This window comes from Aedes aegypti, chromosome 2 (assembly GCF_002204515.2).
Source record: "Aedes aegypti strain LVP_AGWG chromosome 2, AaegL5.0 Primary Assembly, whole genome shotgun sequence".
In the NCBI taxonomy this organism is placed as follows: Eukaryota; Metazoa; Arthropoda; class Insecta; order Diptera; family Culicidae; genus Aedes; species Aedes aegypti.
In genome coordinates this window covers 329,092,941-329,110,568 of record NC_035108.1, presented here as the reverse complement: position 1 = coordinate 329,110,568, position 17,628 = coordinate 329,092,941, and the positions used below count along the sequence as shown (strand labels likewise).

Here is a 17,628-nt window from a genome sequence, read left to right as displayed (position 1 = left end):
GTAAATGTGAAACGAAGCCAAAACTCAAACCCTCAAGAGCACATATCTAGAGAATCAGACAGCGGTTCAAGCGGAAATCCTGATCGATTGGGCATCAGCAGCGAGTACCATTCAAACACTAGCCTGATCCGCTGTCCGGATCTCCAGACTTGTCCTCCTGAAAATTTGAGGTCCGCCTTCGATGCATCTTCACCTTCTGCTTGGGCTTTGTTGAAGCATTGCCCAGCAGAACGCGTAGAAAATAAACCGTTCCATTTTCGCTACACTTTTTCTTCAAAAACTACACCAGCCGAATCTAAAAATTTGCGGAGACGAAAAAACGTGACAGATCAATTTTCAACACATCCCTTCGCGCGCGCTGCCTACTGCGATCAAAACAATTTATTACACTGCGGAACACGTTTTTGTCTCAAGCACCAAAATACCGCTATTCACTCAATTAAGGCTTGCTGAATCCATTGCCGTTTTTAAAAATATCATAGCACGTCTAGTTTTCGAGATATTGGCTGTTGACAATGCAAAAATTGACTATTTTAGCCAACTTGCATGCAAGTTTACCGGCTTGTAAGGTAATTTATTTGCTTAATTTGCCACAGAATTCAAACTTTATGTGTATAACAATACTTATCGGCAAAGTTTATAATACTTTCGATGCGGAAAACTCGTTTTTGATGGTTTGAAGAAGTATTGTATTTTCCCATATAAGAGAAACGACGAATTTTGTATGGAGACAGCAAGCATGTCGAAAAAATCGGTTCAATCCAAATTTGATCGCGCAATTTAAATCAAATTTAATCCAAAATGAAAGTTTAACTGCAAAATAGCATGCTTAGTGGATTAAATCACAAAAAAGTTTGATAAATTATACTTTAAATTTTATGTAAACATCAATGAAGCCAGTGTTTTATACAACTTTGGCGACCTGTAGCTAAAAATTGTGACATTCTGGAACATTTCTGAAAATGGCATAAGATTCAGCAACCAGATGGAATTTTCAATATCCTCATCAAGAAACTTCCAGAAAGTAGCTTATCATTCTTAGTTGATATATTTAACAAATGTTTTCAATTAGCATATTTTCCTGACAAATGGAAAAATGCTAAGGTTGTTCCAATTTTAAAACCAGACAAAAATCCTGCAGAAGCTTCTAGCTATCGTCCAATTAGTTTGCTTTCCTCCATCAGTAAACTTTTTGAAAATGTCATTTTGAACAGAATGATGGTCCATATCAACGAATATTCAATTTTTGCCAATGAACAGTTCGGATTCCACCATGGACATTCGACCACTCATCAACTTTTACGTTTAACAAATTTGTTTCGTTCCAACAAATCTGAGGACTATTCTAGTGGTCTTGCTCTTCTAGACATAGAAACAGCATTCGACAGTGTTTGGCATGACGGCTTGATTGTAATATTAAAAAAACTTTAATTTTCAAACATACATTGTTAAAATAATTCAAAGTTATCTGTCAAATCGTACACTTCAGGTTAATTATCAGAACTCCAGATCTGAAAGACTTCCTGTAAGAGCTGGTGTTCCTCAAGGCAGCATTTTGGGACCAATATTATACAATATTTTCACATCTGACTTACCTGAGTTACCTTAGAGATGTCAAAAATCCTTGTTTGCGGATGACACAACTTCCGCCAAAGGACGAAGTCTGCGTATCATATGTAATCGATTGCAAAAAATTGTGGATATTTTTTCTTCATACCTGCAAAAATGTAAGATTTCTCCTAATGCTACCAAAACTCAACTAATAATATTCCCACATAAACCAAAAGCTGTTTATTTGAAACCTTCAAGCAGACATGTTGTCACGATGAGAGGGGTTCCAATAAATTGGTCAGATGAAGTTAAGTATCTAGGGCTAATGCCAGATAAGAATTTAACTTTCAAAAATCACAAATTCAAGTAAAATGTAAAAAATATGTAAATGTCTCTATCCCCTTATCATTATTAAATCAAAACTTTATCTTAAGAACAAGTTTTTGATATTCAAACGAATTTTCAGGCTAGCCATGTTGTATGCTGTACCAATATGGATTAGCTGTTGTAATACCACGAAGAAAGCTCTGCAGAGAATTCAAAACAAAATTTTGTTAATGATTCTGAAGCTTCCTCCCTGGTATAGTACCAATGAGTTACACAGAGTATCCGATGTTGAAACATTGGAAAAATGTGAAATAAAATAATTAATAATTTCAGGCAAAAATTGTGCAATCTTCTATTGCCACGATTATTGCGTTATACATTTAGGTTAAGTTTGGTTAAGTAAGTTGAAAGCGTTTTTCTTTTATAAGCAGGTGAAATCAACTTAGCTGTAAAAAATCTGAACTGCTATGGCAAATGAAATGTAATATGTTGTAAACAAAATGCTAGTTAAAGCTTAATTTTGTTTTAGCAAATTAGGATGATAGTGTTGTCTAATAACACAGAACACCTAGATATAAGAAATGAATGTAGTATTTGGAATAATACTAATAAAGAATGAAAACAAAAAAAAACAAACAGACGTCTTTTTATCTTCGCAAATTGTTTTGATCCCCTTAAATCTAGTCTAGTAACCATTGATAATGGGCATATCGACATAGGGTAGATGTACCAATAGTGGAGGTACTAAGCACGATTGAACTTCTTTTAACCGCCCAAATTCAAGAAGCGCAATTAACGATCAACGCTCCGTCATCGTAATCATCGTCATCATCGAAACTTCAAAAGCAGTTTTTCTGTTCAAAACTCAAAATTATTCGATGAAAATATGTTCATTGTGTTTCGGTTGGAGAATAGAATACAGTGAACACATTTTCCTGTAAATTTTCTTGATTTTGAACGAAAAAACTGCTTTTGAAAATTCCGAAATCAATGACGGATCCTGCCCCCTTAATGTACATGTTAATATTGTAAACGGAAAGAAACGATCCACTATTGGTACACTATTCCTTCAATTGCGGTATTTTTTAATTTGTGTTCTTATAGTTGCGGTATTCGTGATTTTTTTATGGGATCCTCCACTATAGGAACACTTTACCGCAACTAGTGGTACAGGTAAGAAAAAGTTTAGCAATTTTAGTGATATTTCATCGGTTTTGAAGCAATTTGAACGCTTTTTTTCAACTATTCCGTGTATCAACAAGCCAATACGTCGATTGGTAGCGTCAGTTCTGTGGCTAATATAGTAAAATCAGTGAAAATGACACTACCGCAACTATAGGAACACCCACAACTAAGGGAACACTTACCCTACGGAGAGAAATACGGAAATGATCATCACATCGAGATAGAGAAATATCCAGATACGGACGTTGACAATGCGAATATGGACAGTGCAGCATATCTTTGTTAATAAATGAGATGATTAACATATAAGCATGGAAGTTTGAACAGTTTTACAACGATGTCAGACTTGATCGCTTGGAGAAAAATTAGAGTTCCATCGGTAATATTCGAGCTGTTATTATATGAGCGAACAGCACAAGCCCCTACAGGCATCATAAACTAGTAGAAAGCGCATATTGTGCTTAGGTAAAAAAATATTTTATTACCCATGGGTATCAACGGCATTGAAGAAACATTTCAACCACACATCTCACCATGCTTTCGGTTTTTCATACGGGAGTATCGTGTGAAGGTGCGTTTAGCGCTTGGCTCGCGATTAAGGTAAAAGACATGTAGGGGAAAAAACGGTGTGGTGAGTTTCAAAATGTCAGCGCTTCTCTGTCATTACACACTACCCGTTATATAGCTTCCAGTGCGATAGATGTAGGTATGCATACTGACAGACTGTCGACTAGCTATGGATAAACAAGTATTGACGAACATTTCAGTTTCTGCACTGAACCATTCATTTTTATGAGAATTTATTGTAAATAAATTGAGTCCTCCGCGTAAGAAAACGATGACATCGCGTAGTTTTTAGGTACAAAAAAGCAATTATAATGTTAAGCAACGATTGTGGATTGAGAACGCTAATTTAATCGAGTCCGTATGTGTAGTGAATGCCGAGATAAAACTCCCTTTAAATGGTGCATCATGTAAGTGGCGAATGGCGTAATGTGGAAATCGATGAATTTAATTTTGGTCTGTTTCAGGGATGATGACCTTCAACCGCTGAGGAGCGACGAATGCCTTGAGCAGAACAACAATAACGTTATAGCCAACGACAACAGCGAGGGAGCAGTTGGCGGATCTGTGGAAAACGTTGATCCGCAACCAGAATCCGAGCACGATGAAATTGTATGGAGCGAGGAAGAGTTCGACCGTGATCCACATAGGGCGTACTTTTATGATGCATACCGTTCGGAGGCAGGATCCCCGGAATTGGACGATTCGACGGAGAACGCGGGAGCGACGACCCCGGAACGAAAACCGCTGGCCCTGATGGACGACTGGGATCTCTGGGACTACATGGACGAGGAGACGTTGAAACAGCGACTGAAATATCACCCCGAACTGTTGGAACAAATCACACGGAAGAGAAAGCGGAAAGCCGGACTTGAGGAAAGCGACGATGACGATCTCTGTGCAGTGATGGAGAGGCATGCTAAAGTGACGAAGTTTAACGAACATACAAAAGTGTACTGAACGTGGAATGGTTTAGTTTTGATGTTCATGGGTTATGTTTTACAAACTATCTATAGCGAAGTCCAATTTAGCATGTGTAATATTGATAGTAATCTTTCAATTTTAGCTGTGTACTATAATCTATTATTGTAAATATATTTTTTTATCGATTGCTTCAAATTCTTTCAGCATTTATTACCGGTGTAGTATATTTGTCTAATCCATGGTGCAAATTTAAAATTTATATCAACCTCTTTGCCACCGATGCAAATAATTCAAAAAAATGAGGTTTTGTCAGGCTAAATTCTGGCCCAGTGTGCATTGTCTAGTCTGGTGCATTTTAGTGTCAAGTGTTAATTTGCAGTCTGTGAATATTAAATAGCTAAAGACGGTGTTTGTGTTTTAAAAAAATATATCTTAGATCAGTGGTGCTCAAGCTGGAGCACGTTGCGGGCCAAATCGTGATTTTTCATCAGCGCAGCGGGCCGCATTGGGATATTTGAATCTGAGAGGTGCGGTCTCCAACATTTTGGTCATTTAATTTGAACACAATTTTTTCTACCAGTGCTAACCGTTGTTTATTTGCTCGTCTCGCAGGAAACCATTTTCAAAATGCACACTTAAAATACTACACACAAAGCTTTTGCAATTTGATGCAGGCAATAAGCTCAATAAATCAGCTAAATTAGATAGTTTCTGACCGTATGTTAGTTAAAAATATATTTCACAAAAGTTCTGAAAAACTTACGCATCAATAATACCAAGTAAACGTTTTTCCAACAGTTTATAGTTTTTGTGTCACATAAAATGTAGCACGATAGATTTCTTTCTATAGATTTTCTCTTCTGTGAATAAAGGAGAGAAGATTCAAATTTTTCGGCATGTTTCCATCTCAGGACTTACTTCGCTGACTAGCGTGAAAAAGGGCAAAGAAACTTGTCACTTTTATTCGCAGAAGAGAAGATCGATGCAAAGAAATCGATCATGTTACATTTGGCCTCATTCATGCACACACTTGATTTAATGATTCAAAATTCCCAAAACTCAGAATATGCAAATGAGATTTAAATAATGAAAAAAAGAGTGTTTTTCATATAAAAAAATAAATAAAAGGACTGATTGACTTTCCCAACTATTTTTATATATATTTACAAAACTCTCCTTATCACTGTTAATTTCTCCTGCGCATTAACCTTTTTTTTCTCATGGTAGCATTCATCGATAAATAATAAACAAACGATTGATTTCGTTTAAAACAATATACATATTTTGAACAGTTTAGCTTCTTTGCAACAACTTTTGCTCAAGAACTTGTTTTAAAAACGCCAAATTGACAGATAAAATGTCGACCAAAACTGTGAGAAAGGGTTGAAAAATTTTATTGGTTTTGTTTCTAAGAAAAGAATCAGAATGATTTGCAGATTAATTGTTTTGATTTTTATGAAAGATTCTCCCTGTGAATACAAACATTGAAAATAATTAATTGTGAACGAAACAGATTCAGAATCAAGATCAAATCCAGATTTTTAAAATTATTATGAAAATATTCATATTTTTCAGCACTAAATCAGTTATTTTTCTGTTACATAGGATAATATCATTTTTCCCAACGACGTATTTAACAAGAGATCCCAAAACATTTAAACAAGAACCACAAAAGTAATAATGAACAGTACGAGTGTTTCCCCATTTCTTTGGAAGTATTGGAAGTCCTTACTGAATGTTATGCACTTTTGTAATTGTAGAATAAGAATTTTCTTCTTTTCTCCAAAAGTGTTCCGCGGGCCGCATTCTTGGGCTCAGAGGGCCACATGCGGCCCGCGGGCCGCAGGATGAGCACCACTGTCTTAGATTATGCAAGATTCAATAATAATTTAATATCAAATCGTATAAGAATTGTTGTCGTAGCCAAAAGAGATTTCTGTGTCCCAACAAGTACCGCAATGCCTTTATCTACCTACAGTTTATTTGATATGAAATCCTTCTGAAACTGCATCTCATTCCTAATACAAGGAGGGTAAATGCACTAATTTACTACTAAATCTGTGCCAATATTCGGATTTTCATACAAAGTAGGCTAAAATTGTATGCACGCGTCGACAATTAGTGCTTTCCCCTAAACCCTGTGTTAGACAACACTATCATCCTGATTTGGTAAAACAAATTGAGGCATTTATTAACATTTTGTTAACAACATATTACATTACGTTTGCCGTAGCAGTTCAGATTTTTTTTTACGGATGAGTTGGTTTAACCTGCTTATAAGAGAAAAAAAAATGTTTTCAGTTTACTTAACCTTACTTAATCTAAATATTGCTGTTTGCGTTTGACGTGCAAATCCAGCCTAACGGGGCTTCAAATGCGGAAACACAAAGTAATCAAAGGATACTTAGCAATCATGATCCATATCACCGCCAACCTAGCAAAGAAAATAAATCGTTGACTTCGCCTTCCTTATTAAAAATCTTACGACATTTGATATTTGCATTTCAATCGCACACAGCAATATATAACGCATTAATCGTGGCAATAGAAGATTTTTGCCTGAAATTATTAATTATTTTATTTGACACTTGTTCCATTGTTTCGACATTGGATTTTCTATGTAACTCATTGGTGCTATACCAGGGAGGAAGCTTCAGAACCATTTTCAAAATTTTATTTTGAATTCTCTGCAGAGCTGCAGCTCTTCTTCCTGGTATTACAACAGCTAGTGCATATTGGTACAACATTCAACATGGCTAGCCTGAAAATTTGTTTGAATATCAAAAGCTTGTTCTTAAGACAAAGTTTTGATTTTCTATTAATAAGGGGATAGAGACATTTTACATAATTATTACATTTGGCTTGAATGCCCTCAATGTGATTTTTGAAAGCTAAATTCTTATCTAGCATGAGCCCTAGACACTTAACTTCATCTGACCAATTTATTGGAACCCCTCTCATCATGACAATATGTCTACTTGAAGGTTTTAAATTAAGAGCTTTTGGTTTATGTGGGAATATTATTAGTTGAGTTATTAGTTGCTTCCAAATTAGGAGAAATCTTCCAAAAAACAAGTATGAAGAAAATATATCCAAACTTGTTTGCAATCGACTACAGATGACACGCAGACTTTGACCTTTGGCGGAGAGCCCATGGTGGAATCCGAACTGTTCTTTGGCAAAAATTGAATTTTCGTTAATGTGGACCATAATTCTGTTCAAACTGACCTTTTCAAAAAGTTTACTGATGGAGGAAAGCAAACTGATTGGACGATAGCTAGTTTTTTGTCTGGTTTTGAAATTGGAACAACCTTAGCATTTTTCCATTTGTCAGGAAAATATGCTAATTGAAAACATTTGTTAAATATATCAACTAAAAATGATAAGCTACTTTCTGGAAGTTTCTTGATGAGGATGTAGAAAATCCTATCATCGCCAGGAGCTTTCACATTTTTGATTTTTTTAATAATAGTTCTCACTTCTTCCAAATTAGTCTTCCAGGAATTTTCTAAAACGTTCTCTTGATTGAGAATGTTTTCGAAGTTCTGAGTAACTTGATTTTCAATTGGACTAGTAAGTCCTTAATTAAAATTGTGCGCGCTTTCAAACTGCATAGCAAATTTTTGAGCTTTTTCGCAATTAGTTAGTAATAATTTGTTTTCCTCTTTCAATGCCGGTATTGGCTTCTGAGGTTTTTTTCAAAATTTTAGATAATTTCCAAAAGGGCTCAGAGCCAGGGTTCAATGCAGAAATCTTATTTTCAAAATTTTTGTTTCTTAATTGCGCAAAACGATTCTTGATTTCTTTCTGCAAATCATTCATTTATTTAGTTAACATCTACACAGATAACACTGAATCAACAATTTCACGCCACAATACTCGGTTCGTGGCCGCATCTCTCCATCCTCGGTTCTGCCCCACGCTCGTCAAATCGATACGCACTTGATCCGCCCACCTAGCTCGCTGCGCTCCACGCCTTCTTGTACCAACCGGATCCGAAGCGAACACCATCTTTGCAGGGTTGTTGTCCGGCATTCTTGCAACATGCCCTGCCCATCGTATCCTTCCAGCTTTGGCCACCTTCTGGATACTGGGTTCGCCGTAGAGTTGGGCGAGCTCGTGGTTCATCCTTCGCCGCCACACAGCGTTATCCTGCACAACACCGAAGATCGTTCTAAGCACCCGACGTTCGAAGACTCCAAGTGCTTGCAGGTCCTCTTCGAGCATCGTCTACGTTCCATGCCCGTAGAGGACTACCGGCCTTATGAGCGTTTTGTACATGATACATTTGGTGCGGGCGTGAATCTTTTTTGACCGCAGCTTCTTCTGGAGGCCATAGTAGGCGCGACTTCTACTGATGATGCGCCTCCGTATTTCACGGCTAACGTTATTGTCAGCCGTCAGCAAGGATCCAAGGTAGACGAACTCGTCGACCACCTCGAAAGTATCCCCGTCTATCGTAACACTGCTACCTAGGCGAGCCCTGTCGCGCTCGGCCCCACCAGCTAGCATGTACTTTGTCTTGGCCGCATTCACCACCAGTCCAACTTTTGCTGCCTCGCGTTTCAGGCGGGTGTAGGGGGAGATCCCCCAGTACCGGACACTTAAGCCACTAAATTCATAAGTCGAAAAATATTAGTTTCATGTGCTCGTGTTACCCATTTATGATGAATATTAACATTTTTATGATGTACAAAAATAAATTTGAAAATATAAATATGAATTTTGACATTGCATTTTGATGATGTATTTTAGTACCAAATTGATCGATCTTGAGAGGTGGCACCCAATACCGGACACGATCTGGAAATGCCTCGAATTATGTGAATTTGAACATCTTTGAATGTGTTTACTTTAGGAATAGTATATACAGTCACCTCTCTACATCTCGATATCGAAGGGACCATCGAGATAGGGAGAGATCGAGACATAGAACAATTTTTTAACGAATACTAGATTGAAAATCACTCCGTTGCCAGGAAAATCAAAAACAAAAAGATGTCATTTCATCATTGCAAATTGTTTTGAATCTCTAAAATCTAGTCTAGTAACCTTTGATAATGGGCATATCGACATACGGAGAGAAAATTGGGAACGAAAATCACATCGAGATAGGGAGATATCGAGATAAGGAGGATATCGAGATATGGAGAGTGAAAATGTATGCAGAATGAAGGGACCGAAAAAATCATCGACATAGGGAGAGATATCGAGATGTAGAACATCGAGATGTGGAGAGTCGACTGTAATTGCCAATTCAATGCATTTGCAACATTTACATGAACAATTTGAGTTTTCCTTAGTTTGCAAGATGTCCATCGAAAACCTCTTTCATATATGATGAAAAATAGCACATTTTACGATGTTGTTCTGAATGTTCATTCTTCTTAATTTTATTGCATGTTTGATACCATGATCGACGGAATCCATGAAAAATGAATGTATTTTGAGACAATGGTGCAATAATTACAAAGATATCATATAACAAATCAAGCTGTCCGAAACTGGGGGACAGGAGGTGCTCAACCAAAATTGTAATTTGTCCATATTTAGTTCAATTATGGTACAAAATACATTCATACTATCAATTAAGGATTATGTTCGAACATGCTTGCGTGATCCAAATTATTTTTTCATTTTCGAAATAATAACTAAATAGGCTCAAAATTAAGGCGACACGTCAAATTTTTTAAAATTTTCAAACTTTTGTAGTTTTTTGGAAAGGCGTGCATATTTCAAGGATGTGTTATTCTACGCAAACATTAGTCTCTATAATAGCTTCCTTTTCTACTAATACAACATCTTGATTGGACCATGATTTCTCAATTTTTCAACTTTGTCCGGTATTGGGTGCTGTCCGGTACTGGGGGATCTCCCCCTACAGGTCTGCCACCTTTTCAAATGTTCGGCCGACGATGTCCATATCATCCGCGAAGCAAACAAATTGACTGGATCTCGTAAAAATCGTACCCCGGCTGTTAAGCCCGGCTCTCCGCATAACACCTTCTAGCGCAATATTGAACAACAGGCACGAAAGTCCATCACCTTGTCGTAGTCCCCGGTGGGATCCAAACGAACTGGAGTGTTCGCCTGAAACCTTCACACAATTTTGCACACCTTCCATCGTCGCTCTTATCAGTCTCGAGAGCTTCCCGGGAAAGCTGTTCTCGTCCATGATTTTCCATAGCTCTACGCGGTCGATACTGTCGTATGCCGCTTTGAAATCGATGAAAAGGTGATGCGTTGGGACCTGGTATTCACGACATTTTTGGAGGATTTGCCGTACAGTAAAGATCTGGTCCGTTGTCGATCGGCCGTCAACGAAGCCGGCTTGATAACTTCCCATGAACTCGTTTACTTTCTGCAAATCCTGCCATATAATTTTCATAGCAGGATCGAGAGTGCGTTGAAATAGCCTTCTTCTCACGTTTTCAATACGGATCATGAGTTTAAGATCATCGGCTATAATCACGGATTCAAATGGAGCGGATGAAGTGGAGCTGATAAGATTGAGAATCGCTTCAAGGGATATTTGAAACGTAACAGGGACATGATCAAAATCAAAATCAGCATGAGTAACTAATTGGCTACAAAGATGCCAAGAGTCGGTTAAGACCAAGTCAATCGTAAATGTATTTCTAGAAGAGGAAAAACATGTTGGGCTATCAGGGTATTGAATTGAGAAATATCCTGAAGAGCAACAAATAATCAAATAAAATTCTGCCGTTGGAATCATAAGATGCAATTGTTCAGTTGGAAAACTAAAATCAGAGGCAGGCATACCACTTGAAGTGGGTGCATTTGATGATTTTCCGTTAGAATTTTCGGTAGACGAAGAGCCGGAGTAGATGTTACCTGTGGCGGCATGGTTTTTTTTTCATTTGATTTGAAACAAGTAGAATGGATGCTCATAGTACGAATAGGGGAGGACTTCTAATTACGTGGTACGATATTGGCAAAGGGTTTTACGTGGGTAGATACATTCGAAATTAAAAGATTAGAACGGCTACCCGACGGATTAAAATTAGTTTGTGAATGAGCATGATTATGATCTTCCTGATGGGTATGATTCCTAATCAAGCGATCGTTAACTGAAAAATGAGTATTGTTCGATACTCTACCAGGCAAATTCCGGAAAAGACCGTTATCGTAACGGATATTATCTTTCATCTGCCTGGCACGAGCCTCGACGACTCTCCTTCACGAAGGGCAAGCCCAAAAATTGGACTTATGATTGCCCCCGCAATTCGAGCATATAAACTTGGTGGTATCTGACATCACTGGACAGACTTCTTTAGCGTGAGAAGAATCTCCACAAACCATGCATTTAGCATCCATGCGGCAAGTTGTTGTACCATGACCCCACTTTTGGCACCAACGGCACTGAGTGGGGTTCTGGTAATTTCCTCCAGGTTTCTGGAAATGTTCCCACGTCACACGGACATCGAACATAAGTTTTGCTTTTTCTAAAGCTTCAATATTATTTAGTTCTTTTTTGTTAAAGTGAACTAAATAATATTCTTGAGAAAGCCCTTTCCGAACAATGCCAGATTGGGTTCTCTTTTTCATAATGATTACTTGGACTGGGGAAATTCAAGTAAATCATTTATTCCATTTTTGATCTATTCAGGTGACTTATAGTCACCTGAGAGACATTTCAAGACGACTTTGGACAAACGTTCAGTTTTGTCGTCATAAGTAAAAAATTGTTGTTCTTCTCTTCAAGATGTTTAAGAAGAAGTTCGCGATCTTTAAGAATTTCCGGCAAAACGCGACAGTCTCCTTTCTTTGCGATTTGGAAGGAAACCTTGATTCCCCTAATGGAGTTCAAGATCTCCTGCCTAAGTCCTCCAAATTCGCAACAAATGATCACGATAGGCGGCACTCTTTGCTTCCTCAATTGAATCAAAGAACTTAAGCTAGAGGCTGCTTCGATTTGGTGTTCAGAAAATTTGTCTAGAGCATCGAACTGATTGCTTATTTCGATACAACTATCAACATTATTCATTTCACCCTTGGAAGAAAGTTCGCATTCCAGAGAAACGTCCTTTCTTCCATGCCACGTTTAGTGACAGTTTTGAAACCCACTTTTTTGGAACGAAGTAGTGAATTCAGAGATTCACCCTTCCTTTTGTTTGCAGTTGCAACCATGTTTAGTGAATAAACGAAAGAAGACGTGACCTTCGAGAGGTTTTTTTTTTCCCAAGACGGTGTCCAAGTAGGATTACCACCGCTAGCTTTCGCCAACGGGTCCAACGAAAAATCGAAGGCACGGGTCCAAACAAGGATCGTAAAGGGATCAATAGTAGAAAATATTGTATTGAAAACTACTGATTTAGTAGTACTGAAAAGTACCGTTTTTAATTTTAGCACTGAATAGTGCTGTTTTTTTTAGCACTGAAAAGTACTGTTTTATTGCTTTAGGTAGTTTTTAAGAAAACTTCCAAGAGCAGAGAGAATTCGTGTACGCACAGCACGAAGGTACGATGCGCACTGAAGTATCTAACAGTTGATTACTATTCTCGTTACGTCCTTGAGTGCACTGCATCCTCTTATAGACATCCCGAGACGCAGTTGAGATTGTACTCGAAACCTTCTGCTTAGTGAGCAGCTGAGAGAGAGGAGCCAGCTGGCTTGGATTGCGAGCTCCCAAAAGTCAAGGGAACCTGTCACCAACTGTCACTGGAAAACCAACACATTCGGAGGGCAGAACTTGAAAAAGCGTCAAAATTCAAGTAAACGTAATTGAAATTTCTACGTGTTTTTCGATGCTTTCACATTTTATAAAGTAGAATACCTAAATATAGTTGTGCGTTGGCGAATTGCTATCAATTTTTATGTATTCATATCCATTGCATAGTGAACAACATGAAGTAAATATGATTTTGCCCAAAATAAGTTCATCTGACCGTTGTGCACTACCCAAGAATTGAAAAGAGAAGTCAAAGAAGGCTAGAAAACATGCCAGCTGTCAGTGAGCTGTCTCCTCTCTCTCAGGTGAGCAGTAGCGATCACCGACCCGGTTATGTCAGCTCGAGTCATGTACACTCCCGTGCAAAAGTTTGGGTTCACCCCCTCGAAAACATACAAAAGTGTTCTGTCCATATCTCTGTGATTACACGTCCAATTGAAACTCTTTAAGTCGCATTCGAAAGGCAAAGAGTTATTCTTTCTTTGTATGTATTTTTCCAAAAATATTTTCTGAATTTTGTATACTAATTTTTCACTTAAAGTTGTTACATTTTTCAAAAAACACACTGAAAAATCATATCTAATTTCCTCAGCATTGGACCGACCAAAATTTTAAATCAAAGTGTCATTAGAATCGTAATCTTATATTCTTTGATGGACACTCACAATTTTTTTGCGGAAAAATCTGGAAAGTACTCAAACTCAATGAATCCATCAGTCAAGTCATCGTGCAAAAGTTTGGGTTCACCCCTCAGTATGATGCAAATCGTGCAAAAGTTTGGGTTCATCTGAGCCGCATGCACATCATTTTTGTCAATATCTCTGCCATTTTTTAACCGATTTTAATAGTTTAAAGCTTTTTTTGAGGGCAAATAATGGCGCGTACATGATTGGTTTGAGATTTCACAGATTTAAGAAAGTTCAGGTGAACCCAAACTTTTGCACGATGACTTGACTGACTGTTTAATTGATTTTGATTACTTTTCAGATTTTTCCGCAAAAAATTCGTGAGTGTCCATCAAAGAATATAAGATTACGATTCTAATGATACCTTGTTTTAAAATTTTGGTTGATCCAATACTGAGGAAATCAGCTATGTTTTTTCAGTGTGTTTTTTGGAAAATGCCACAACTTCAAGTAAAAATTTAGTATACAAAGTTCAAAGAATGTTTTTGTAAAAATACATACGAAGTCGGAATAACTCTTTGCCTTTCGAATGCGGCTTAGAGAGTTTCAATTGGACGTGTAATCACAGAGATATGGACAGAACAGTTTTGCATGTTTTTTAAGGGGTGAACCCAAACTTATGAAAGGGAGTGTTTGTTCTTTATATTTCTTCCTGATATTTGTACGATGCGGCTGATTACACTTTTGTTGAACATGTCTGAATTCAGGCTGGTATAAAATTACACTTGATACTATATAGACAGGGGCCTATTTAATATCTAATAAATATTAGACAATCATGTTTTTTCTGCTGTTAGGGGAATTAGGGGCATAATGGACACGTTAAGCAAATGTTCGTTTTAAGACCATTAAATGGCAATACTTTTAATTTACCCCCGGCTAGTTTTCAAGTTTGATTTTAGTACGACGTGCCACATTCATTCATAGTGATAAAAATCATATCATATGTCAGAAAAGCGAGATAGAAAATTGGGTCGAAAACAAGGCTGGTAAAAAGGTATCGGGGCGAAATGAACACCTGCATGAAATTTAGTTATTCCAATATATTCAATGACTGTCAATCATTCCGATATGCAAAAGGGCTCTCCCTCAATCATAATAGCTAAAAAGAACCTTTCTGGGTTCGTTACTTTGCTCAAAAATAAGATTCTTCCACGGTCTTGCTTATATGCCAATTTGAAACTGAGAAAAATTTTAAGTCAAATTTTGAAGAACAATTGAAGCAAAAAATAAACTTTTATACCGTCAAACATTTCAAATGCATTACAGATTTCATGCAGTGAATGAACTTTTGATGAAATATGCGTATTATCAGATATTGAGAGGGTGTCCATTTCGCCCCGTATGTTCATTATGCCCCTAATCCCCCTACGTCCCTTGATCCTATTCTTTGAGCAGTTTTTCGACTAGTAAACAGACAGTTTTCTTTGTCAATTTTCCATTGCCCCATTGTGTGGTAAACACGAAGTTGCAAACAAAATCTAGTGGTACTAGTTGCATATCTACAACAAATTCTCAACAGTATCGTAACGCATGCTCACCCAAAATCTTCTACAAATCTCAATAGAGATTGCGTCACATCGCCAGATGACGTAGAGAAAACCCTTAACAAAATGATGGTATAGTTAATAAGCATATGAAGGTAATAAGCATATCAAGGCAAGCTTATTTTTTGCTGAAAAAAAAACTACGAAGGAAAAGAATACAGAGTCAATAAGCGAATTAAATTGTTTGCCTATATATTACGACAACTGGCATAATTGCTCTTTTTTTTGTTTAATTATCACGAAAGTGGTGTCCAATCGTGTGCGTCGAACGCATATCGATACAATACCCAGATAGCATACCAGCCTGAGCTGGCGGAAGTTTGATAACAATTTTGCATGTGTACAATAGGGTGGTCCATAACTATCCAACTGCATAAATTTTCAGTTACACCCCTTCATTTTATCATTAGGACTCCAATAAACTGTTTTTAGTAATGAGCGGCTCAACGAAGTTGAAGTTTGCATAAGAATATCGATATATACAGTATGTCCCATAGGAAATATGCCAAAATTGTTTGGACGTGAATTTAACATATACAAACGTCATTCTCATTCTTTTCGAGAGTGAATGTTATTTCTGATTACTGTAGTAGGTATATTCTGACATCACTTCGCTATATAAGACATTTTTTTCATTTTTTACTAACCTAAATAATGTACTAAAGTTATAAATCACGTATGTCCACCTTAGTATACAATATTGTAGATCAGAGCACCTCAAACAGACAAACTTATTGTTGCATCGCGACGATGTATCTTACAGGTAAAAATTTTATCACCCTCTCTAGACAGTGATAACTGGTGGAGGTAATCATACCATCATTGACCAGTGATTGTCGTGAATGGCCAAGCCCGACAGTCACTTACTGACATTGAAACAAGCCAGACCGAACGTAAGTTTGCGACGTAAAGGTAAACATCGATAAAATAAACATTACATTTTACGAGGGACAGCATTCGGCCCATCTCAAATTGTGCAAACCTCAAATCGCTAGAACGGGGTGAAATCACTGACTGTTACGAAAGAGAGATTTAGTTTTCAGTGGAAATGGGAAGCAAACTGTCTCGACAAGAGACGCCTTGTCTCAAATCAGAAAATGTTATCAGCCCACAAACGGAATCGGAGCCAAAATTGGATCAAAGGCAGGAAGTCGTTGAGGAAGTTGTACAAGTGAAACAGGTGAGTCAACTGCGCATGCGACATTTAGCGTTTAGCGACGAGTAATTAGCACTTTTTTGATTGTAGGTTTCACAAGCGTTCAACGTAATATCGGCCCCAACGATCTGTCCACCGGGTTATCAGAGGGATCACAAAGGGCAGTGTCGTAAAATAGCGAACTTTTGATGATACCTGCATCTTTATCACAATTGGTATGCCATTAGATAAGAAGCTCTCTTACGATAATTTATATGTCGATCAATAAAATCACAATACTAGATTTATAATTTCATCAATTGAACAATAAACCAGTGAAGCTTTAACGAACTTGATGGTTTCAATACATTTTTTGAAAAGTCTTTACATTATAACCTGTGATTAGGCAGTATCTCCGTACTCCACACGATTTACTCAAGCAAAAATGGTTAATTGGCTAAGGGTCACCACCGCTTAGGCCCTAAACCTAGTTTAACTATACGGGTAAACGTGGTTTACGGCTTGAGTGAAGGTGAAGAAATCGGCCCTAAGAAAGCTATCAGTTAACAACCGTAGAGGTGCTTATAAGGGCACAAATTTTCTAGCTTGATTCGAGATTGCTGCTAGTATGAATCCCCATTTTATTATTATTCTGGGACTAAACTAAAAGCGCAACAAGGATGGGACTGGAGTTCCGTTGCATAATCAAATATCAGTAGTGCCGATTTGGTTCCCCAGAAATTAAATCGATTATGTTTGCTAAGAGGCACGCCTTCGCTGAGATGTAAGTCTCTATTATTTTATTTAGTTGGAGTTACATCAATTAATTTGATAAAACCTCGTGACCGATGTTACGCCAATTTACTCGGTCCATGGCTGTGTCTCTCCAACTTCGATTTTGGCCCACGTTCTCCAGATCTTGTTGCACCTGATCAAGCCACCTCGCTCGCTGTGCTCCTCTTCTTGTGCCAACCGGATTCGACGCGAACACCATCTTTGCAGGATTGTTGTCCGGTA

General features: G+C 37.6%; 1 protein-coding gene and 1 long non-coding RNA gene across 2 annotated transcripts; both read left to right on the top strand.

The window, feature by feature from the left end:
- Positions 1–3,706: 3,706 nt before the first annotated feature.
- Positions 3,707–5,277, top strand: LOC5574656. The gene is made up of 2 exons (XM_001661526.2): positions 3,707–4,037; positions 4,095–5,277. Exons 1-2 carry the CDS (start codon positions 3,991–3,993, stop codon positions 4,585–4,587), a joined length of 540 nt encoding a protein of 179 aa, XP_001661576.2. The 5' UTR covers positions 3,707–3,990; the 3' UTR covers positions 4,588–5,277.
- Positions 5,278–16,244: 10,967 nt separating this feature from the next.
- On the top strand, positions 16,245–16,962 carry LOC5570631. Its single transcript, XR_002500713.1, has 2 exons — positions 16,245–16,656; positions 16,723–16,962. It is a non-coding gene; the product is annotated as an uncharacterized LOC5570631 (long non-coding RNA).
- Positions 16,963–17,628: the final 666 nt, after the last annotated feature.

Bases quoted from the DNA above. Each gene is read 5' to 3' on its own strand.
- LOC5574656 (XM_001661526.2), top strand. From the start codon at position 3,991: ATGTGTAGTGAATGCCGAGATAAAACTCCCTTTAAATGGTGCATCAT. The intron at 4,038-4,094 runs GTAAGTGGCGAA...GGTCTGTTTCAG, and splicing joins CCCTTTAAATGGTGCATCAT to GGATGATGACCTTCAACCGC.